General features: G+C 53.2%; 1 protein-coding gene across 7 annotated transcripts in view; it reads right to left on the bottom strand.

Annotated features, from left to right (window-relative positions):
• LOC133342113 (rho GTPase-activating protein 32-like) overlaps window positions 1-24,681 on the bottom strand; it is a 94,491-nt gene that overhangs the window by 9,747 nt on the left and 60,063 nt on the right. For 5 of the 7 annotated variants that reach the window (XM_061551052.1, XM_061551054.1, XM_061551056.1 and 2 more), the window contains 11 exons: window positions 21,197-21,337; window positions 20,693-20,785; window positions 19,745-19,867; window positions 15,651-15,728; window positions 14,025-14,112; window positions 4,155-4,304; window positions 2,760-2,862; window positions 2,313-2,457; window positions 2,092-2,174; window positions 1,592-1,699; window positions 192-337 (listed from right to left, as the gene is read on the bottom strand). In XM_061551052.1, the coding sequence (XP_061407036.1) occupies window positions 192-337; window positions 1,592-1,699; window positions 2,092-2,174; window positions 2,313-2,457; window positions 2,760-2,862; window positions 4,155-4,304; window positions 14,025-14,112; window positions 15,651-15,728; window positions 19,745-19,867; window positions 20,693-20,785; window positions 21,197-21,337 (1,258 nt within the window). Of the gene's footprint in view, window positions 1-191; window positions 338-1,591; window positions 1,700-2,091; window positions 2,175-2,312; window positions 2,458-2,759; window positions 2,863-4,154; window positions 4,305-7,455; window positions 7,811-14,024; window positions 14,113-15,650; window positions 15,729-19,744; window positions 19,868-20,692; window positions 20,786-21,196; window positions 21,338-24,681 lie in introns of those variants that run through there. The other 2 variants (XM_061551055.1, XM_061551058.1) reach the window with 2 other exon arrangements.

The following is a 24,681-nucleotide window of genomic DNA, read 5'->3' as shown; positions in this document are numbered from 1 at the left end:
CGCGTAAACAACTCCTTTCACTTTCCCCTCTCACTCCTACGATTCACTCCTTCCGTGCAACACAGGCGCACTTTCGTGAAAGCTTCCCAGTCGACACCTAAACGTCGGGGGGCCAACGCGGGGCCGACGCCGGTCCAACCGCGGTGCCAACGTTGGCCCAACTACGGCAGCGGCGAGACTCGAGTCGTCACCTGCGTTGTCGCGCACGATGGACGAGAAGCGGTCGCTGAACAGCACCTCCGTGTGGTTCAGCAGAAACTCCACCACCACGGACTGCATGCGCACCTCCATGAACGCCATCGTGCTGTTATAGCCCGCCATCTCGATCGTCTGCGTCCTGAAAGGCGCAGGCAAGTCGCGGTAAACGGCGGTGGTGGTGGTGTTGCTGTTGTTGGCGACGGTAGCGGTGGTTGTGATGTTGATGGTGATGGTTGTGGGGAGCGGTGGTGTAGCGGTTACCGCGCTGCGCTACGAACCCGGCGACCCGAGTTCGATTCTCGCTCACGGCCAACACCAGTGACGAATTATGTGAACCAGTCCTGAGCCTCCCTTAGGTAGACTTAGCCTCAAATGAGTACCTGGTCCGGTGCGTCGCCACTCGGGAGACAAAGGGGGTCGGGCGTGGAGTTGGTCACCCACCCCCCTCGTGTGCCCGTGACGGCCTTCATAGGTGCTCGCTAACAGCACTTGCCCCAACAGGCTATACGGGGGATCTTTGTCTTTGTGAAGGTGATGGTCATTGTGAAGGTTATTTTGATGGTAGTGGCAAAGAAACTTTAGTTTTTGGCTTACTGGTCTTTAGGAAACTCTTGATGTATTTATGTGAACAACTTTATAGAGAACCCAAAATTGTGTAAATTATTTGTTAATGCTGCATTGGCAGTGGTACACAAGCACAATGAACACGAAAGGTAATTTTCATCAACAACACTACCTTCAAAAAATATATCTATATAAATATAGAATAGTCAACATTTCTGCCAATAACCCTTCTTCATAGCACGTAAAAATGAGAATTGTGCATGTACATGGGTTGTATTAAAGTGGATATTCATTACTCTGAGATAAGTGGTGGGGTTTTTTAAATTAGAATGTTTATTTAACGGAGTATAAATATCACGGTAAAAATGTATAAGATATGATGAACACTTGTGTGGCTGAAATTGATTGGTAAATACTTAATTTTAGGTGACATAGACCAAAGATGTGTGCGTGTGTGTTTTGAGGCCTAAAACCACATCTGAAGCTTATTCGTTCGGAAAATGTATCTGGTACAAACTGGTAGTGATTGTGTTGATGCTGGCGGTGGAGGAAGTGGTCGTGATTCTGGTGATTCTGGTGGTGATGGAGGCAGTGGTAGCGATGGTGTTGATGCCGGTGGTGATGGAGGAAGTGGCAGCGATGGTGTTGATGCCGGTGGTGATGGAGGCAGTGGTAGCGATTATGGTGATGCCAATGGGGATGGAAGGCAGCGATGGTGGTGATGCCGGTGGTGATGGAGGCAGTGGTAGCGATGGTGGTGATGTCAATGGGGACGGAAGGCGGTGGCGTTGACACTGGAGGCGCCGGCAGTAGCCGTGCCGATTTTTACCGGAGCAGGTTGGGTGCCCACACGATGGCCAGGTTCTTGCTGTGCATGCCCGTCTTGTCGCTATGCAATGCCAGGGCCCACAGGTGCTTCATCAGGTACTCCAGCGTCCTGCAGAGGCCAGTGAAACGCACGGCCATGTCCCGCACGTCAGCAATCGCGTCAACAGGTCGCCGGCGCCCGACCGTGCGTGGCGGGTCAACGGGGCTCGCAAGGTGCGCACATTGACCATTGATCAACGGAGCTTTGTCACGCAGTCCAACCTCGACCGACGGAATGTGCAGAGGGCCAGAGAGCTCGACGGGAATGTGACGCTCGCTCGCCAGCCTGGCTGCATTTCCCGCTCGCCTGCGGGTCTCCTCCCACCTCCTCCAATTCGTTGTCGCCTCTTCGAGAGCGAGCGAATACCGTGCGGCGGGTTACAAAGTATCAAATTATTATGAAATTATTTTATTGTGGGCAACGGCGCGCGCCCGTGCGGTCGTCCGTGCGTGCGCGCGTACCTGTAGTGTGGTGGCGGTAGCTGCTGGATGGCGTCGTGGATCTTCACGAGTTTGTCCTCTTCCGTCGAGGAAGTCATCGCCTCCTGCCCCGTCAGACGGAACCACGCGTCACCAACGGGAGCCGCGCAACAACAAAAAACGGCAGCGGCGCCGGCGTAACGAACGCGCCAAACCCTCGCCACCCCCACTCCGTCCCCCCCGGGGGCCGAGTGCACGCTCACCGAGAACTTGTCGTACAGCTGGTAGGTGAGCAGGGGGTTTGGCAGCTCGCGGAAGTAGAGCTTGCAGAGCGAGCTCACGCAGTGGATGTCCTGCAGGAACGCCTCCTTCATGAGGTCAGGCACGTGCTCCGAGTCGAACTCATGCCTGCGTGGGCGGGTGGGCGAGTTGGGGGGGGTAAGGGGTAGGAGAGTAAGGGCTCGGCCTCGTCGCAGATCAACTGCCAAGGGCTGCCTGGGTACCGGGTGAAACTCTGGATGGGTGAACACCGAGTGATCTACGTGATCATAATGAACCACGGCCTATTCACTGCTGGATGGAGGTCTCCCCGTCGCTGTCCGCGTGCCCCACGGCTTCGTGGTGCTGCAGGCTATATCACTCATGCACGCGAACCGAGCCCGCCCTCCTGGTGCCGGTGCCGGGAGACGAGTTTCGTCGCGCATCCTCACCGTAACTTCTGGATGTTGGAGGCGACCCCGGAGAGGCGGTAGATGCCATCCACGATGCCATGCCTCTCGATGAACTCGGCACAGCTCTTCACCACCTGCGGGACTGCGCACGGACACGACCGAGCGATCACTCGCGGCTCCGCACCACACGGGCGGGACCCGCTGCCGCATTTCTGGGAGGCTCAACTGGGACCGCAATATGAGCTGGCAACCCCTCCCCACATCTGTCAGCTCCCCCTTTAATCTCACAGGCCCTACCGACCGGTAATCAGGTTGGCCCCACCCACTTTTCTTGGCCCCGCCCACTAACCAGGTGGCCGCCGCCCACTAACCAGGTGGCCCCCGCCCACTAACCAGGTGACCCCCTGCCCACTAACCAGGTGGCCCCCGCCCACTAACCAGGTGACCCCCTGCCCACTAACCAGGTGGCCCCCGCCCACTAACCAGGTGACCCCCTGCCCACTAACCAGGTAGCCCACCCACCACTCTGGTCGCTCTGCCCGTTATCCTCATCATGAGTCGAGCACGTGGCCATAATCTTTCTATCCAGGGACAAAAGCCCGATAATGAATGTTGTCCAGATGCATCTTCTTGGTTCTTTCAGTAAAGTCACGTAGAAGGGAAATAATAAAATAATACAAATAAAACATAATAAAATAATTTTCACGAAAATTGGCCAGATGCCTTGGACGACGTGCGAGTACCCACACTTGGCCCCCACCACACAGATTTAAGACATTTTCCCATCCATTACATCAACTGCCACGCCGGGAGATCGAATCGGAGCGGCCACCCGAGAGGCATGCACGTCCAGGGTGCTCACCACCGTCACTCCACCAGGGTGGAGGCGGCGGTAGCCTCACAGTCATCGGGCAACGGAACCGCTAATGGGGTCGTGTAGCCGTTACAGCCAGTTTGACCTGCGAGCCAGCTCTGGCTTCGGAGGCGAGGGCAGTGCCGGATTCTCCTAGTAGCAAAAGTAGCGACATATGTAGTAGTAGCTACTACATGTGTAGTAGCTATGGGCCCTGCACTTTCAAGGGCCCCGCGCTGAATGCTGTCAAGCTATCAATTCCGGTTGAGTGATTCTGCACTTGCACTATTACTATAGTACTATACTGCATTCAACTTTTATGAACGACTGGGTGTTTAAGGCTAGCGATTTGTTTTATTATCTGGCTGTATAGGAAATGAAAAAATACAATTACTTTACTGTGCAAGTAAAAAATATGTGTTTTAATATGTGTGTTTTTATTTAGGGCCCTTTATAACATATGCTACAGGCCCCGCACTACCTTAATCCGGCACTGGGCCAGGAGGGTTCGTGGATCACGCGGGGATGGGTGGGGGGTGGCAGAGGGCTGGATAGGCTCCCGGCGGACGGGCGACGCTCACCGTCGTGCGCCGAGTTGAGCAGGTACTCCCCCAGGTCGCAGCCGAAGACCCGCTCGCGCAGAATCCCGCGCTGCTTCAGCCGCTGCTTGGACGGTCGCGACTTCATGAAGGATCTGAGGAAGGTGATGAGCTTCCCGTGCTTCTTGGACACTGCGACGGAGGGGCGGGGGCGGTGCCGGCGGGTGAGACGCGACGAGCACGGCGGGAGAGGCGACGGCGGACAGCGAGGGGGAGAGCAAAGGGGGACGTCGGGAGGTCCAGACGGCAAGCGGCAACGCGAGTCAGAGGGCGACACGACAAGAGGCACCAATGCACAAGAATTGACGGAGATGTACAACATCGTTGCCTCCGTACAATGCACATCAGGAGACGGCGAGGGGCAGCAGGCGAACGTGAACGGCGGGACGGGCGACGAGAGCTCAACGCGGCCGCACGCAACACGGCGAGGATGTGCAGGAGAAAACCGAACGAGGGGGGCGACCAGCCGCGACGCGCAGGGAGACGCTCTGTCGCGCGCCGTGCGGACCGACGTCAGGGAGAGGCGCCGTCGGCGAGCACCTATTAGCCGGAGGCACGACGCACGCCCGGCGGGTTGGTGCACGCACCGTGGTAGCACGCACGCACGTAGCATGTACGCACGTACGTACGTATTTTGAACTTCTTTCGCACCGTACGTGGCCAACCGTGCTCATCGGAGGTGCGGGGGAAGGAAAACAAACTAAACGTAATAAAGCAGTTCTGAAGAAATTAGCACGCACCGCGATAGCCGCCTATTTTGGGCCGAGTCGACGATGCGGTGCGGAGGTCTAGTCCAAGGTCACAGAGGCCGGCTCCTCGTGTCGTGACGAAGCTACTTCCTGACAGGAGAGCCTCTTCTGTGTGTGTGTCTCAGGAACGTCAAAGGGATTTCCTGCTCCGATGGAGAGTTGCCGCTGCGCTCAACCTCTCGTTCACAGCCCTGAGCCTCTGGCGAGAATTCCACGTTCCTACGGCAGCGGCGTGATCCTTCTCCGCAAAGCGGTAGCTATTTTACCGGCCCCCGTAGGGATGATGGGGTGAGTCAACCCGAAAACCAGGATCCGAACTCGCAGCCTTACGGCAGCGAGCCGGCTCGGCGACGGCGAGAGGACGCCGGTGGCGGCGGCGAGATGTCGCTCACCGCGGAGATGGAGCGACGAATAAGAGGCCGTGTAGCAGGGCGCGAGGCGGACTGCGGGCGGCATCACAAGGGGCCGTGAGGAAACGGCGGCTGCGTGGCTCGGGGGACATTCGTCCAGCAGTGGATAGAAACCGATGGCTGGAGGTGTATGTGTATGTCCACGAGGGGCTTTTGAGACTAAAAGTATCTCTACCAAGGGAGCACTGGGTCACATATACAATACCTCCGATTAGCACGGTTGGCTACGTACGGTACATACAGCACGTATGTGATGAAGGGGCAACGATACTAATTTGCAAGCTCTAACTATTGACCAGAAACAAAAGAAAAGCCGGTATTTTGTTGTCTCGAGGCTTTGAGCAACCCTTTGCCAAACAGGACTAGTTTTCTCTCTAACAGCGTCACAACTTTCCACGCAGGTTCCGTTCACGCTGGCTCATCTCCACGAGTGTTATCGTGCCCCCGAGTTGCACACACGCACACAGACACAAGACGGACGGACGGACACAAGGAGAGAGCTGACGCATTAAACAATTGCAACCTCGGCTGGAAAGCGCGCAGAAAAAACGGAGCGTGACGCCCGCACACCGGCTTCGGAAAGTCACACGGGCCGCCCCTTGCCTCACTTGTGGCGGAACAATCCGGCGCAAGCGCTCGGCACCCCCCCCCCCCCTCACCGCTCACTGCCGGCGCTCGCCAAAGCGCGGTTCGCTGTTTGCCGAGTCGCTTACAGGGGTGACTGGCGAGGAGCAACCTCGGCGTCTTTATTGAACGTCCCAAAGTTGCCCGTCTTGTTCCCTCTCTCTTGCGCGCGCTCTCTCGCGCCCTTTAAGCCAATAAGTGGTGCTGCACGTGTGGAATTTGCTCAGGTTCTTAACCCGAAGAGAATACGGTAAATGAAACGTAACCGAAGAAGTGGGCAAATAATTGAACGTCGTAGCCTCTAACCCGACTTTGAATTCCGCACGCCCGTCTGGTGGTGAAACACAAGTCGGCTACGGAAAGTTTTCCAGCGGCGATTTTAAAGCGAGCATTTTCACGAGGAGAAAATAACTTTTTGTTATCGTTACGATCGTTATCTTATTCTTTGGGTCTTTCGGTAAAGCGACGTAGATAGAAAAAATTATTTAAAAAATCACGACGTTTCGATCGCAACACAAGCAATCGTCATCATCGTGTTATATATTTTTTTTCTATCTACGTGGCTTTACCGAAAGACCCAAAGAATATGAATTCCTGCAGTCACAAAAGCTTTAAGTCAAGATTTGATTGTTATCTTCATCGGCCAAGATCGATCCACTGCTGGATGAAGGGCCTCCCCGAGCCGCCGCCATCCGTCACGATCGTGCGACGGCAACGCTTCAACCCCAGCGCCGGCGGCAACACGAGGAGATTTCGTCGCTCCGTCTCCTCGTGAGACGTCCTCTCGGGGGGGGAGGGGGGGCACGTTCCATCCCTGTCGGCCGCCCCACTCCCCGTCAATTACCCTGAAACATCGGCCACTTCTGGGGTCGCAGTGCCATGCCATTAACCTGCCGCTAACCTGGGCACATTCTCGAAGGGAACGTTACTTTGAGTGCGTACAAATAAACAGCGTGTGCTTCGGCTGAAATGGCCAAATCAACATCGCTGCTGCTGCTGCTGCGAAGACCGAGCCCCCATTGTTAGGCACCGAATACCTCAGCACATTTTTTAGCAAAACCAAAAAAACCTGACGAACGTTGAACTTCCTCCGAGATCAAAATCTGGTCCCCGTGACTTTTTTTTCTGAAAGAAAACTATTTTTTTTTCTCCGTCTACCTAATTAATCCTTGTTTTATTGCTACAAGGAGCATGCGAGGCACACTTAATCCTCAACGTTTTTTTTGTTTATCCCATTCAAGAATAAACCATAACCACGACGTCATAACTGTCATCGAAAGCAGCCTGCCACAAAGTTACGATATATTTTTTTAGATTTACAAATAAGTCTTTCCACTAAATGAGAAAAAAACGTGAGTATTTTACATCTTATTTTTTACCCTCTGATCCTTAAAGGTCTACGGACAAAACATCACCATGTGCCAGGCTAGGTGCACTTTGAGGTCAATGCCAAGTGCCCCGCCACTGAAGAAAGAAACCGTGAAACATCTTACGACTTACGTGACGCGTTGTCGTTTATCCGCCGATCCTAAACGTCCCACGGCAAACGCGGCCAGGTGTTCTCCCCGCTCCGCAGCAAGCGCGTCCACACGGCGTCGCCCACACAGGGGCAAGTTCCTACTCGCTCGCCGGGGCGATCTCCCTCGCGCGCCCTCTCGCTCTCAACTCGCTCGCTCGCACGCCTGCTCAGAGATTCGCTCGCTCGCACGCCCGCACGCCCACTGACCCCGTGCGACTGTGCGCCAGACCAACCGGATTTAGCTGTTAAGTTGGCGAGCGCACGAGAAAAACCCGGAACACCAACTCCGCATGGAACGGACCGGACCAAACTGGACCGGACTACAAGCGCCGATGACGGAAATCACCGAGTGGTCGCAAACAACTGTTCAGTTCCCCTTCTTGAGCGAGAACACCTCCCCCGCGCTCTGGGGCCCGACGTGTGCGTTAATGTTCTTTCTGCGTTGTACGTCAAGCGTCAGCCTATACGCCTACGCAAGAACAAAAAAAAACGGAACACGTGCATTTTTTGCCGGTGTTATTTTAAGGATCACAGGCATGGTCCTCGAGTAAGAAACAAGTACGGGAGAAAAAAAGCTACAAGTTTGCCAAAGATTTTTTTGCCAAACATATTTGAGGAATGAGTCAAGGAATCAATGAAATAAGGAAAGGAACAGGGGGGATTGCCGATGCTGCTACCACTATAAAAGCAGAAGGGATCGAGCGGGAATGGGCAGGGCCAGGAACGACTGACTAGAGACGAGAGACGAAACTTGCCTCCGGAGTGGAGACCGAGAGAAGGTAAGAAGAAGGGAGCGGCGGAGGAAGAGAGAGGAGAAACGGCGTCGGCGAAGCGACATTACAGAGCCCGGCGGTTACCACCGGGACAAGAGGGTTTGAGGAACAGGACTGAATGAAAGAGAACCGGAGTGGGGGGGGGGGGGGGAGGCCTTTTCCCCGGCGGTGGGAAGTCACAACAACGCCGCCGCCAGCAACGTCAAGATGCAACTTAATGGGTGTCGTACCAAGAACATAAACAATGAGTCTTTGTTAGGCCCAGCCGAGTCCCGCGAGAGTCTCCCGAGATTCGTTTCCATCGGAGTCCCGCGTCGCACTGGGACCTTGAGCCAAATCCAGCTTTTTGAAGTTTGCTGTGCGTGTCATTGGGTAAAGAGAAGCCAGGGCGCTTGGAAAAAAACCTAACGACATGTGAGAAAGAATGCTCACAAGTCTGCCTCAAAGTAAACTCCTTGCTGTACTGCAGTATGTCCGCATAGCCAAGTGTCACACACGTCCGTTGTGATCAATTAACCGTCCGCACCCTGTGCAGTATACCGTGCAGTATGCGTGCAGTATGCGTGCAGTATGCGTGCAGTATGTGTGCAGTATGTGTGCAGTATGTGTGCACAGTGGTGTGAACTGTCGCATTGTTATAGACGTTCACAAACCCGAGTGCTTTCACGCACGGTCATGCGTTCTTAATCTCGCCTACATTCGCTCGCTCACGCCTATCAGAATATTTATTTATACTGGAGGAATCCGATGAACTAAAAAGCTCGTTTTTTTTACAGATGTTCCTAAAGCGCAGCGACGCTTTCTCCCAGCAGTCAAATCAGTTTGCTCTTCATTTGTATCCGGTGACCTTTCTATGCGCGCCAATGGAACCGCCACTGTCTGTAGATGTTCAGACATCCGACCGTTTGACCCGAACCGATGCCTCAAGTCCCCAGCGAGTCGGATACGCGACGTCGCGTCGCACTTCACAAGCGGGCATACCAAAGCCGATGGCTCCCAGCAGCCGACCGATTGCAGTGACGTCGCTCGAAGGGACGACTCGCTGGCAGTCGAGGCTAACGACAGAGAAGCCGTTACGATCCACCTGGCACCGGCACGCGAGCCGATTTCATTGCTCCGTCTCCTCAGCGGACGTCTTCTCGGGTGCATTCTCCTCCTTTGACTGCCACTGCGTCGCTGCTCTTGACCTCTGGCCGTCACCAGCGACGTGTCCTGCCCAAGCCCGCTGACTTTTCTCGACAGTGAGCGACGTCATGAAACCTGGGTTATGTTTTCTCTCTCTCTGTCTCTCTTTGTACTTGCAAGCGTGCAACTCTCCACGCATGTTTGTTCCATTGTTGTCGTTGTTGTCTACCATGATTCTGAACCACGTGTTACAGACTTAAGACTTCTCCACAAAGTGGTACCTATTGTACCAACCCCACAGAGTGGTGATGAGTCAAGCCCCAACTAGGATTTGGACCCTCAACCCCCCCGTTTGCGAGCCACTTCGCCCTGCCACAGAGCCTGCTGGCGAGACAGCACTGCGTGGTGCATTGACCACAGAATACGCGCCGTCCGGTTAACCGTGAACGCCAACGATTACGCGACGTTGCGTGAAACGGGAGAGGCCACGTGCGCGACGTTGCAGCCCAAATCTGACGAATTAGTCGCGGATTTATCGGTCGGGGAAGTCGCATCGCAACGTCGGCCGCTGCCGGCGGGCTCGCGCCTTGTCGCAGGCCAGGTGCCGCCTTCACCCTGCCACAAGATGCGCCGCTGCAGGGGGGGTGCGGTACAATCACGGAGCGATGTTGACGACGGCGGCGACGATGAATTTCGGGTGGACGGTGGTGGAGGAGAAGGGCGCGGGGGGAGAAGGGGGCGAGTTCGGACCGCGGCCGACAACACAATTCCCGATCCCGTGCCGCCCCCCCTCCCCTCTCGTGCGGCGTCCATCAATGGCAGGAAGCCGGGTGCTGCAGGAGCTTCCTGTGTTTGGCTCGGCAACGCACGGGGGTCACTAATTATAACCGACGCCATCCTTGTTCGCTCGCTCACCGAGACAAAGGTCCTCCCGGTTAGCCCGGCAGAAGCGGGCGCTTTTAGCGAGCGCCTATTACACAGCGCCTATTACACTCCTTGCACTGAGATGGTAATTGGGCCTGGCAAGCATTGCCGGGTGGGTTGAGCCTTTGCTGTCACAAGAACACATCTTCCCACAGTGCAATGGCCCACCTCACAACTTTACTTTTAATATAAATTAGTTAAATTTAGTAGGAATACTTGTTGACTATTGAAGGGTCTGTCTGATACTCAATAGCTACTATTAGTAGCCCAGTCCAAACAAGCAAACTAACAGACACACATACAGACACGACAAAGACCCCCCATATAACCTGAATACACTTTTGGAGCAAGTGCTGTTAGCGAGCACCTATGAAGGCCGGTACGGCATACAAAGAGTGGGTGGCCAACACCACGCCCGGCTGCCTTTGTCTCCCGAGTGGTGATGTTTATGCACTGCAACAGGTACTCATTTGAGGCCGAGTCGACCTAGGGCAGGCCCAAGACCGGTTCAAATAATCGTCACTGATTTTAGCCATGAGCGGGAATCGAACCCCCGGCTCCCCGTGTTCGTAGCGAAGTGCGCTAACCACTGCGCCACCACTCCCCACACACACACGCACACAGAAATCGACGGGCATTCAAAAACGCATGCAAATTCGCATGACACACGCACGTGCGCGCACACACACACGCTAATTACGTAAGCGTGCTACAGTGCTTACATTAACTCTGTGTTTATCCTTCGCCCTGAGTGCGTTCGAATGCACCGACTCGGCGCAAACCTTTAAGGGGACGTGGCACGATGCCTCCCCCCCCTCTCCCTTCCTCCCTCCCCCACGACTCTCAAAAAAAAAACCTGCTTTAAGCCGGTGGTCACGGTCAAGGCCACGGAGGTCGAGTCGCGAAGCTTGCCAACCAACTTGGTGTGCCGTCCCCCGCGGTGCAGCTTGGCAAAGCGGTCTCCTGGGCGGCAGAGCAGCCGGCGGTGCGGTTGCGACACTCGCCGCCCCACGGCAAGTACCGCCTGGGTTCGATTCCCGACTCGTGCGCCTCTCTGCGTGGAGTTTGTATGTTCCCTCTCTCCTCGTGTTCTGCATGGATTTTCCTTACGGGTTCTGCAGTTTCCTCCCATAAGTAAAAAAAAGTACAATGTAACTGGCTTTGGCCAAAACGTCCCAATGCTTAAACATTGCCTGCAAATTAGTCAATTGGGATTACACAAAGCAACGTCTCCCTCTCAACCCCAACCCTTGACTGTGAAAAACTTGCAAGAGTTGAACCCGGGTTGCCGGGTTCGTAGCGTAGTGCACAACCACTGCACTCGCATACAAAGGCAAATATCTCCCATATAAGCCTTTAATCTACTTTTGGTGAAAAATAATGGTAGCAAGCACCTATGAAGGCTGGATTGGCTCAAGAGGGGGTTGAGTGGTCAGCACCACGTCCGGCGGCCTTTGTCTCCTTAGTGTCAACGTTTACACATTGCACCGGGGTATCATTTTAGGCTGAGTCGACCTAGAGAAAATCGTCATGGTTTATTGGTCGTGAGCGGGAATCGAACTCGAGTCGCCGTATTCGTAGCGCAGTGCGTCCCCCCCCCATCCCCACCCGACTGCGAAAAACTTGCAAGGACCCTCATGAAAAAGAGCCTTGAGACTCGGCAAAGCTGCGGAATGATAATAACGATAAACAGGCCGCTGTAACACGGCGGGAGTTTCAGGGCGGGCGACTTCCACGATTGAACAGAAAATGGAGACGCTGCATCGTCGCCCTGCCTCTCACAAGGGTGACACAAACAAGCTCGTACTGACAGCTCCTGTGATAGGCCCTGCCGTGTCACGTGACCGAACGCACACGAAACCGGGGAGTTATTAAGAATGATCCGGGCAAGTTTAACGCGAAGGATGTTCAAAAATCGATGATAATTATGGTAATGCCACATATTTACCCAGGAAAGCCTCGCAGAGTCTCCAGACTTTTTGTTGTTGTTGTATCAGAAAGGTTCCTGTAAACATTGCGATGTTTGGCCAACACGTTTCATTAGTGTTGAGCTTCATGTGGGAGCCAACCGAAGGAAACCCGCTACCTACGACTAGGGGGTGATGACACCCAGCAATGCCATGTTCTAGTCGTCTTGCAACCCACGCCTACCACACCACCCCAGGAAAGCCGCGGTGGTCACCCACACACTAACCAGGCTCAACTCGACTTATCTTCCAAGAAACAATTAAATTATTCCACCAACCAACCTTTTCACCGAACCTCGCGTTTCGCTGGCCAATACCTTACATCGTACCCCCTTCCCATGAAACCAGAAGGGTCGGTCTACATGAGAAACAAAATCAGCTGGTGTATCCCCTGATCATCATCACCACTGGCCATGATCCACTGATGGATGAAGGCCTCACCAAAGCCGTCACGATCTCTCACGGTGGCGATGTGAGCAAGTCCTGGGCCTCCCCCTAGGTCCACTCAACCTTAAATGAGTACCTGGTATAGCGTGAAAAAAACCTCAGCACTGGGGAGACAAAGGCGGCTGTGTGCGTATGCATACGGCCGTTTACTGTTCATCGGCGCCCGTGTGTATGTGTTTTGTGTGCGTGTGTGTTTGCCAGTAGAAAAATATGATAATTGTTTTTTGACCCTTTTATCTGGCAACAAAACTGACACCTTTTTTACAAGGAGTCATGTTTGCATTGACCACAATACCTGCAGTCGGAATGCAAACAAAAAACACACCCACCCCCCTCGTGTGCCGTGCCGGCCTTCATAGGTGCTGCTACTCGCTAACAGCACTTGCCCCTACGAGTCTGTTGAAGGCTACGCGGGTAAAGGCGGGGGGGGCGTCTTTGTCTTTGTCTTTATTCCGGCATAATCACGACGCGTGCACACGCAGAGACACTCGCAGCCGACGTTGAGGCCCCCCGGGGGTCACAAAACCACCGCGTTTAAAATTCAAACTCTGGAGAACTCTGCTGCCTCATGAGAAGCGCGTGTTCTCTTATCAGCTGATACAGCAACGCGGCTTTACAGATCACCCAGGGGCGGGGGGAACATGGCGGAGCGCTCGCGTATGTTCCTGCTCGTTGGAGAGAGATTCGCGGTTGGAGCCCCACGACCGCCCGGTGAACGCTGCGACGGACGCGCTAATGATGAGTACGCGCCGCCGTCTTCGCAGCGGAGGACGTCAACGATCACGGGACTTTGCTCAAAGACGAGTAGGCCAAGCGCGTACCGGCTTCACGGTAATAATTTGCCACGTTTGTAAACTGACTTGCAGATTACTCAAAACTATGAAAAAAAATATTTTTTATAAGAATATAAGTTTTACCCTTTCTGGCAATAAAACAGGTGGTGTTAAGATGTTAAAACACCAAACAAAAACCTTTTGCAAGGAATCCTCTCGGCATTAACCACACGTACTCGTGGTGAACTAAAAACATGCTCTCATATTATAGTTTCAAAGACAATGCACAATATCAGAGCTTGGTTTTTTTTGTACGCATATTCGCCACAAAGTACGTGTGGTTAATGCGGACAGGATTCCTTGCAAAAGGTTTCTGTTTGGCGTTTAAACATCTTTATTGCCAGAAAGGGTAAAACCTATTCTTATACTTTGATGCTGGCAAGAAAGGTCCCATGCTACTCTTTTTTTTTACTAGGCAAGGCCTGGGGGGAGGAGAGGGGTGGGGGCCACGGGGGGGGGGGGGGGGGGGAGCGCGTTGTACCTGCCCTGGTGGGATGTCCGCACGCCGTGGCCGACTGTGGGACCCTGCCGTTGATAATCTCAACGCAGCTGCTGGGGAAGAATCCGACCTGCGGATGAAAAGCAACGGTGAGACAGGAGATGAGACGGGAGATGATGGGGGATGCGGGCAGCCAATCAGATTGGGCGCAAAAACAAGGCGCCCATGCGGGTCGGCATAATAAACAAAAACCCACACACACATACGCACACACACACATACGCACGCACACACAGACGCACACACACGCACGCACACACAGACGCACACACACGCGCATACACACACACACACGCACGCACACACGTACACACACGTGCACGCTCGTTCACATACTCAAGGCAAAGATCACCCGTATAGCCTAAACAGACTATTGGGGCAAGTGCTGTCAGAGAGCACCTATGAAGGCCGGCACAGCACACTAGGGGGTGGGTGGCCAGCACCACGCTCGGCCGCCTTTGTCTCCCTAGTCGCGATGTTTGCACACTGCACCAGGAACTCATTTGGACCGGTTCAGATAATCGTAACTGTTGTTGGCCGTGAGCAGGAATCGAACTCTGGTCCCCGGCTTCGTAGCGCAGCGGCGCTAACCGCTACACTGCCGCTTCCCACGCATAGAGAAACACACATACACACACACGCACACAAAACACATACACACGGGCGCCGATGAACAGTAAACGGCCGTATGCATACGCACACACAGTATGACAGCTCCATCTGATAGCAAGAAAAATGTGCCAAACACCACATTTGCACAGACCTGCTGACACGCTGGCGCACAAAGGCACTCTCCCTTTTGCCTTACAGATTGTAAGTAATGTTATTGTAACTTCTAAGGCTGGCACGGCACACGTGCGCGTTGACACGTACGCACATTTAATACACACCAATACATGCAAACAAGCGAACACACGCGCACACAAAGACAAATATCCCCAGGTGCAATCTCTTTTAACGGACTGCTGCGGGAAAGTGCTGCGAAGGCCAACACAGCGCACGTGGGGGTAGGTATGGCCGGCGCCACACCCCAGCCGCCTTTGTCTCCACAGTAGTGAAGTTCACACACAGCAACCAGGTACTGATTTAAGGCCGAGTCAACCTAGGGGAGGCAGAGAATCAGTTCAAATGTTCGCCACTGTTATTGGTCGTGAGCCGGAGAGTTGAACCCAGGTTGCTAGGTTCGTAGCGTAGTGCACAACCACTGCACTCGCATACAAAGCCAAATATCCCCCCCATCTAAGCCTTTCATATACTTTTGGGGCAAGTGCTGTTAGCGAGCACCTATGAAGGCTGGCATGGCACAAGATGGGGGTTGAGTGGTCAGCACCACGTCCGGCCGCCTTTGTCTCCCTAGTGTCAACGTTTACACATTGCACCGGGCGCTCATTTTAGGCTGAGTCGACCACGGAGAAGCCCAGGACCGGTTCAGAAAATCGTCACGGTTTATTGGTCGTGAGCGGGAATCGAACTCGGGTCGGTGTGTTCGTAGCGCGGTATGCTAACCGCGCTACACTTTCGTGCACACAGAGTAATGCACAAACACGCTCATATACACACACATACGCGCACGTCAAATGTCCCGCGTTGCGCCGTCAATCGTCGCACCTGGAAGTCGTGTTTTCCCCTCCACCACGTCGTGTCCTCCTTGGGAGGCATGTCCAGAACCGACACGAAATTCCCGACCTGACATAGACACGGGGGGGCGGTCAGGGAGGAAGACATGGGGTCACAGGGGGTCACGAGGGTCATAGGCGGGACAAGGCGGTGATCAGACGCGATCAATTCAGTTGAGCGTGGGCCCACACGAGTGGTTGAGAGTGACGACACGTTAGCTCCGTCCTAGCTCCGTTCTACCTACGTCCATCTGTAACGTGAGGGGGGAGGGCACGATGACTATCGTAGGGATGATCCAATATGAACGATTCTTTAGAATGATGTTCCGTAGGTATTAGGGGTCTCACCCTATGGAAGATCGGCCAATTTTATAAAAATATTTCCCCTAAGAGTTGCGAGGTGAAAACCAGCGCCAAAAGGATTGACAAAACCAGCGCCAAAATAATTCACAAAACCAGCCCCAAAAGAATTCACAAAACCAGCGCCAAAAGGATTCACAAAACGAGCGCCAAAAAAATTCACAAAACCAGCCCCAAAAGAATTCACAAAACCAGCGCCAAAAGGATTCACAAAACCAGCCCCAAAAGCATTCACAAAACCAGTGCCAAAAAAATTCACAAAACCAGCGCCAAAAGAATTCACAAAACCAGCCCCAAAAGAATTCACAAAACCAGCGCCAAAAAAATTCACAAAACCAGCCCCAAAAGAATTCACAAAACCAGTGCCAAAAGGATTCACAAAACCAGCGTTAAAAGGATTCACAAAACCAGCGTTAAGAGTAAGCGCGGCGCCTTCCTTACCGACGACGTCGTTACATGCGACGTGATCTCGTGACGTCACACGTCATGCGCGTAATGTCATCACCAATTACCAACAGCACCACGACCTGTACCCAAGACAAAGATCCCCCGTGAAGCCTTAACAGCCTGTTGGGAAAGTGCTGTTAGCGAGCACCTATGAAGGCCGGCACGTCACATGAGGGAGTTGGGTTGTCAACACTACTCCTGGCCGCCTTTGTCTCCCCGGTGGTGATGTTTACACACCGAACCAGGTACTTATTGGAGGCTGAGTCCACCTCGGGGAGGCCCCGCAACCGGTTACAGATAGTTGTCACTGGTGTTGGCCTTGAGTGGGAATCAAACTTGGGCCACCGGGTTCTGAGCGCACCGCGTTAAACACTACACTCCTGATCCTTACAACAAATACCACCACCAAGGCCACAGGCATCATCAATAACATCACGAGTAGCACCACCACCATCAACTGCCACTACCACGACCGCCATAGCCATGACCGCCATCACTATCACTATTGCTCACCACTTCCTGCTATGGTCACTAAATTGATCACAATTATCGTCGCCATCAGAACGACCATGACCACCACCAGTCACAACTATCACCAGCACCATCACCACCACTTCTGCCTGCCTCCTCCTACCAAACACAATAACAATAATCACCATCATTATCATCTCTATCAACATCTTCACCACAACCACCACTACCACCACAACCATCACACACCACCACCTACCACTACCTCCTGCCACAGTCAAGAAAATAATCACATCATCATCATCTCCACCACAATCTTTACTGCTATCACCATCAATCATCATCCCTCCGAGGGCCACTAAAATGAGCAACCGCCTTGTGTCGCCCCACCGCTTGGCATGACGAAGTGAACAGGAGTGCCCGTCCTGTAGATGAGGGGGCGGGCGGGCGGGGGGGGGGTGATTTATAGTTTTTGTTTTAAACTAAACAAAGGTTAAGTGCCGGCGGCGGTGGCGGTAGTGGTGGTGCGTGTGCTCTCTCAGTCATGAGCACGGCAGGGGGAAATTCGCCGACAAAAGCTGCAAGAGACTTCCTGGCGTCCCGGCCCAAGTGAGAGGCGGGCTGCCAAGCTAATTATATCCACGGCCGGCACGGGGGAACAAAATACAATGCAATATGTACTTGTGTTAAAGCAGTGGTTCTCAACCGGGGGGTACGAAGACCCCTTGGGGGTACGTGGCAATGTCCCAAGGGGGTACCGTCAGGTGATTTATAAACGCGTGAAATTATATCATGCGTGAGAGTCACTGGTGAATAATCGCGTATGAATCTGCCATTATAAAATAACTACGATAGCATTGAAATCAGTACGCTAACCTAGAACAATATAAAAGACCTTCCTAAACTCATGGATCGTACACAATGCGGTTTCCAAGAGTAATCACCGAGTGCGAACAAATTACGTCACGCGTGCAAGGCGCCCGTTATTCGCTCGCAGTTACTCGCTCGTCGGGATACCTCGCAAAATGGACAATTGATGAAAATATTGATATTCTTTTTTCGTACATTTATTTCTCAGAACCATGTTGGGTCAAGGCAAGGGGCGGGGGGGGGGGGTTCCTCGATTGAAACAAAATTCAGCAAGGGGGGTTACGGCAGCCAACAAAAGATTGAGAAGCCGCTGTGTTAGAGCCCCGGCTCCCTCCGACAGAACAAGGTAAGAGCTGCCGCTACGTTCAAGTTCACTCTGATAACTAGCGGTCACGTGACGGACGTCACCGTCGGTGACGTGAACCGCGGAGAGCAGTAAATTATTTCAATTCTGTCGCTCGTCCACACAAAGGCATCGGCCGAGTCGAGAACAGCGAATAAAAAGGTCAAGGCGCCACCACTTTCCTGCGATTGCCGTCTCACGGCCACTGCTGGCGGGAGGGCCTCCACTAGAGGGAGCCCTACACACCACGTGGGGATGAAGAGGCCGTTCAAGCGACGCGGTTCTGCCGTGTCCATTCCTGAGGCCGTTCTCTGATGTCACACTGGCCCGCTGCCACAGTTCCGACCGAGAAAGTCTTCACCTCATGACGCCGACAACGACGGCGAGCTTGAACAAAGCAAGGCCTCGGCACCGACGTCTCAAGACGTTTCTTTCAGGAGGGTGGTGAATGTGATTGTTGGGCCAATTCTATCTATACTGCAACCACAGAACTGCAGCTCACATCACTTCTTCTTATTACTCCTTCTTCCCTCGCATTGACCGATGGTTTGGGATTCCCTCCCCATCGTCTCTTTTCCCAAGCCCTGATGTCTTTGCTAAATGTAAGACGCGCGTTAACCCCTATCCGTCATACCCACCATGACACTGGTTGTTGCTGGTCGCTTGACATTTTGGACCTCGCGGGCCTGTTGGTCTGTGGTCCTTGTTGGCCTTGTAGGCCTTATGGGCCTGTGGGTCTTGTGGGCCTGTAAGTCTTGTGGGCCTACACAAACTCTTCATTCCTCCCCGTTGCTCCTTCCTCCTCATTACCTCTCGCCGCTTCGCCGCTCTACCATCGCTCTTTCCGTACGAACTCACTGCTCTTCAAGGCGGCGTCCGTGACCGAGAGAAAACAAAATCTCGGACGGAGCAACGACGCCCTCCACGCACGCAGGCAGGCAGGCGCGTGCGTCCGCGAGGACAAACATGCCTCACAGGCAACACCCCTGGGGCTCGTGTACAGTTACTGCACGCAGCGCGACGCAAAACAATGGCGTACGCAACACACGTACGCCAGCCACGGCGAGCGACCCGGGGTGGGGTGGGGGGTGCGTGTGATGTACTACACGCCAGTTTCACACGCAAGGCTTTCAGTGACCAATATCATCCATGATATAAGTTCTTTTTTGGGTTAGATCGCATAATATAAATGTGTCGTTAAATCCGACACCACCCGACACAGACAGTAAAGTTTGTCACGTAAACAGAACATGCCAATTCGTTACTAGTACAGCACACCGGTGTGTTGGAGAGCAAATCCACAACATTTATAATCCGAGTACGACGTTTCGCCGGTAATTACAACTGGCTGTCCGCCTGATGATGCTACGCTGTATTAAAAAAAAAAATGTATACAGCGTACATATACAGTAGAGCCAATGACCAGTTTTGGTCTCCCGCAGTCCACTGCAGTCTCTAACAACCCGTTACCAAATCATCTCAGCCTGCGTCTTGACTCGAACGGGTGTATCTGGCGGTAGTCGAGTCTGCGTCATCGCTCGGACGAAAGAATTTGTTGGTAGGCGTTGCGTGCCGACCGCCGGCGCTGCACTCACCTCGAAGGAGAGCTCGTCGGGCGCCTGTGCGGTGTAGCGCCTGACGACCTGCGCCGCCGCGATCGCCGGCACGTTGAAGGACGCCTCCTCGCTCACCAGCAGCCGGTGGCCGTGATTGTCCACCTGGCGGGAGCGAGTGGGAGCGAGCGGGAGCGCAGTACGGTGGTCATCGCCATCGTCATCGCCATCACCATCGCCGTCGTCATCATCGTCTTCGTCGTTGTATTCATTAGCATAATCATCTTTGGAATCATCGTCGTCATCGTAGTCATCATCATCATTGTACTCATTATCATCACCACCATCATCGTAATCATAATCATAGCCATGCATAATCAATTCCACAATGTTTGTACCCAACTACCATATACCCGCTCAGCAATTGTTAAATCCCGTTTTCCGTTCTTGTAGGATAACTTCAACTGGAGCGTAACGTGACGTTTGGAACATCATTTTTTAATAATTCCGCGACACATTAGACGGTCTCAATTTGCATGGCAACCGCAACGCTGTCAGAAAAAAAAGTGAAATGCACAACTTTTAACGCCCGACAGTCAGCGCAGTTCACGTAGTCGAGGAGTGACGTGATATCATCATCAGCATCATCATCAGCACAAGCCATGATCAATCCACTGCTGGGTGAAGGGGGTGGCCTTGGCGATGCCAGACTGTCACCCGCTACAACAATCCCCCCCTATCTCCCGCGCGCACACAAGCCGACCAAATCACTCCATCTCCGCAGTGGACGCCCTCTTGGGCGCGTTCCCTCCGCTGAATGCAACTGTAGTTCACCTCGGCTCACGCCCACCGTCCCCTCCCGACACCGTGATGGAGCACAAACGTATACTTGTACGACCATGTGTAAATCCACCGCTGGATGATAATTATGATGATGATGGTGATTATGACATTTACAAAGACGACGACGACGTTCGACGACGATCTCACCTCCATCCACGTGAGGACGGGTCCGCAGTTGAGTCTGTCGTCGGTGATGCAGGAGAGGTGCGTGAGGTATTCCGACAGCGTCTGCGCCACCGCCTGCAAACCGGCGCACAGTCACCAGCGCGCGACCATTATTCAACAACTCACGCATCACGCACCTAAACCCGTTATGACTCTCAGAGCGCTGTTCGTAGCTGGCCGATTAACGTTTTGAGGCTTTTTTTTTTAGAGGCCCTATGCTCAGCAGCCGTGATATTAGAGAGTAACCCGTTCACGAGCAGCGTCCGGTGCAGTTGCTTAATAAACATCATCGCTGACGGGATGACAAGGCGGACGCGGCCATTTCTGCCGGCCACACCACCCCCTCGCTCGTGCGCCGTGCCGGCCTTCACAGGCGCCCCTCGCTAACGGCGCTCGGCTCGCCCCCAACAGCCCATCACAGAGGCCGCACGGGGGACGTCTGTCGTCGCTGTGCGGCGTAAGCGACGCCACGCGCGGTGCGCTTACCTCGCTGCCCTCCTGGTTGCCCTCTCTGCATGGCAGCAGCTCGGGCAGCTGGCTGTAGCGACGGTCGTAGATGCACAGGTGTAGGTGCTTGTCCAGGATGCGGAAATCCTCGTAGCTTCGCCACACGAGCCAGCTCTTGCCCTGCGCGCGGGGAAGGGGTGGGAGAGGGGGTGACACGTAACGATATGTTATAATAATAATAATAATCATGTTTAGTGTTGTAGAGTGTCGTCATTCATGCAAACTGTATCTCTCACATTCGCTGAGGGACCAGAGACAAATGGGAAGGCAGCAGCGGCAGCAGCCAGGCCCGTGAGCGGGCGCTATTAACAATTGCCCCAGCTCTGCGGTCCTCTATATACTAAGATGTTTTCAGCAAATCATTTGAGTGTTCATATCCGTGCAAGGAAAACGGAGCAACCGGAGAAAACGCCCGCGTATGAAGGGGGAAACACTCTATCCCATACAGAGGGCGATCTATGAGATGAGTCCGCACTTTGCTGGCATTTCTTTATGTCATGGGTCTTCATCAAGAGGTTCAATACTCCACACGGAATAAAAACATTTACTGCCACCAACTTTGCAGGGAAGCCAACGATCTACTCAATTAATATTCGGAAAATAATGTCAATAATCAGCATTTATGAATAAACAAAGGCTTACAAATTTGGCCGATGTTTGAATACTATTGTCACATCTGCAGTGAAGCAGGTGTGACAGAAGTATAGTTTAATGCGAGCAACAGGTTCAGTCTTTGGGTCTCTATGTGAGTCTGTGTCTCTCTATGCGAGTCTATGGGTCTCTACGCGAGAAGGCGCAGATGATGAATCTCGATTGAAAACGAATTTCTTTGCAGCTGCTTTTTGCGTTTAGTTTGTTGTCCTTCCCCCACACCTGCAATTAGCACGGTTGGCTACGTACGGCGCGAAAGAAGTTCAACACACACACACACACATACATGCGAGCCACTGCCATCATAATTTACACACGCGTCCACCACCTGACACTCTACCCCCCTCCCCCCCACCAGGTGGCTTCTCTGGAGCCTCCTCAAGTTGGAGTTACGAGCCGCCACCAGCCGTGAAGGCCCTCCCTCGTAGGGAACGTCAAGCCACCATGGCGTCTCCTCTCTCTCTTCCTCTCTCTCGCATTGCGATTTAAGCCGCGCGTGTGATTCACGCCGCGAGTATGATTTACAAACGCCGTCACTTCCCGCGTCGCAGGCACGCTCGATGAATCATTGCAATAACAGCAGGGATTTTTTTTTTGTTTTAACCCTCTTTTCTCTCCCTTGCCAACACGGGAAATAAAATCTGAACGTTACAGCCACCGCCGTACAAACTAAAATCCATAACCGTACACGCTTATGTATCATCCGTACCTCAGATTACCAAGGATGGCTACGGCTACGTACGGTATGCGAAATAAGTAAAAAATACATACGGTATTCGTGGTTATGCACAAATAATACATATGTATATTATGTACCGCTCGATGCGGAAAAGCCTATCCTGGAGGCCTGGATAGGCCCATTGAGGGATTAGCGACTCACACTCTTACTTAGACACCACGGTCGTAACTCTCGATTAGCTCTGGCAACGGGGGAGAGGGATAACCCAGATACAACAAAACCAAGAATAACGCAAGATGTACATGATTTAGGCTTTAAAACCACTAATTTATTTCGTGTTTACCTACGCAGAATGGTGGCACAGATGTAGAATGCGTTGTCTGATTTCATTGCCTCCTCCCGAAGTAATCGGTTGACTTGCCGACGTGCTCGCAGTCACGTGGGCATCGAGTCACTTACCCTCGGATGCGTGAGGAAGCCAGGTTCATCCAAAAATCATTCCAGCTATTTAATCGCAAGTGTGGCTATTCCGCAACCCTACGCAGAATGGTGGCGCAGATGTAACCTGTGGACAATCGTCTGTGATTCAGAGGGGCCTCCTACTAAGGAGGAGGTTCATGATTTGTTACCTACAACCCACCGGGAGAGCGAACGATCACAACAGTTACGATCGGATCGTCAACGCCAAGTCAGCGGAACAAGATCATGAAGAGATGCGCAAAGAGTCGCCGAGAGAACACTTGGAATTACGGCGAGAGACGGGAAGAGCGGAAGAGGAAGGCGCGGATTAGAGAGCACGTGTAAAGTAGAGACGTGGCACAGACTGCGAACAGAAGCTAAAGGTCGGCTTGGGCCGGACGCGTCGCCCGACTGGATGACAGCCGGTGGGGCGAGACTAACGACGGAGTAGCAGCCGAAGGAGTGAAAACACGGCCTTAGAGGACGTCAATCGGAGAGAGATGGAGCGGTGAGGTTAGCGCATGTGCAGGTAAGCGAGTACATTTGGTAATCGAGGCATTCTTACAGCACAAAGGCTACCAGAGATGCACTATGTTCATGCTATGTTTACTATATTTACACTACGTTGACTACATTCACTACTTATGCGCTATATTTACTACGTTTGCGCTATGTGTATGCTATGTTTACTATATTTACACTATGTTTACTGTGTTTACTATGTGTACGCTATGTTTACTATGTTAATGCTATGTTTACCTTGTGTACTATATTCTCGCTATGTTTACCATGTTTATGCGATGTTTACAATGTATACTACTCGAGTTCGCTGCAGAGCCGTTCAATTGAGGACATTCACCGGCAATGAGTCCCGCGTACAGCAAAAGACCGTGACAGTTGGGCGAGGGCCTGAGAAGGCCTTCCTCCAGCAGCGGATAGATCACGGCTAATGATGATCCCCATCACGATCATCAACATCATCATAATAATAGTAATCACCATCATCACTGTCATGCGCAAGGCTAAGTGACCCCTCCGGCCACAATCGCCGCCTCGCCCGATTTACCTGTCCCTCGTGAGGCCGCGCTCGTTCCCCGGCCGCTGCGTCACCCCCGCGGGTTTCCCGCGGTGAAACATTTCACAGGGCGCCGAGACATTTCCTCCAAATTCCTTCCACGTCGCGTCGCATTCCGTCGCTCGCTCGGGCAGCTGGAGCTCGCGCCGGCGCCGCGACGCCTGCGGCCCGTTAAGTCGGCGGCCGGTTTAGATTTGTTTCTTTTTTAAGAATCGTCCGACACCGGCGCGTGAAGAAAGAGCTTGTCCGGATAGCGCGCAGCTCTTAAGCGCGAGCCGATGAGCACGCGAGAATATCCGGGCACAGCCGGTAAGTTAAAGAGACTTCGCATCGACCGTCGCCGGCAACGGTTTGCCCTGGTGAGCGCAAGTTAGCGTGGGGGGGGAGGATGTAATCGCCTACCGAGTGCGCGTATGTACGTACGTATGCACGTACATACGTAAACATATGTAAACGTACGTGCAGTGTGTGCACACCGGTGCGTAAGAAAGCGTGTGACCGAGCCAGTGAGCGAGTGAGCCCGGTGAACGGAGAAAGTGGTAAGAAAAAAAATAAAGAAAAAATAATTGTAAAAAATAAAAACTGGCAGAAAACAGGCAA

Source organism: Lethenteron reissneri, chromosome 13, assembly GCF_015708825.2.
Source record: "Lethenteron reissneri isolate LAM-NWPU_2019-01 chromosome 13, ASM1570882v1, whole genome shotgun sequence".
Taxonomy (NCBI): Eukaryota; Metazoa; Chordata; class Hyperoartia; order Petromyzontiformes; family Petromyzontidae; genus Lethenteron; species Lethenteron reissneri.
This window is presented reverse-complemented; position numbering and strand designations above follow the sequence as displayed.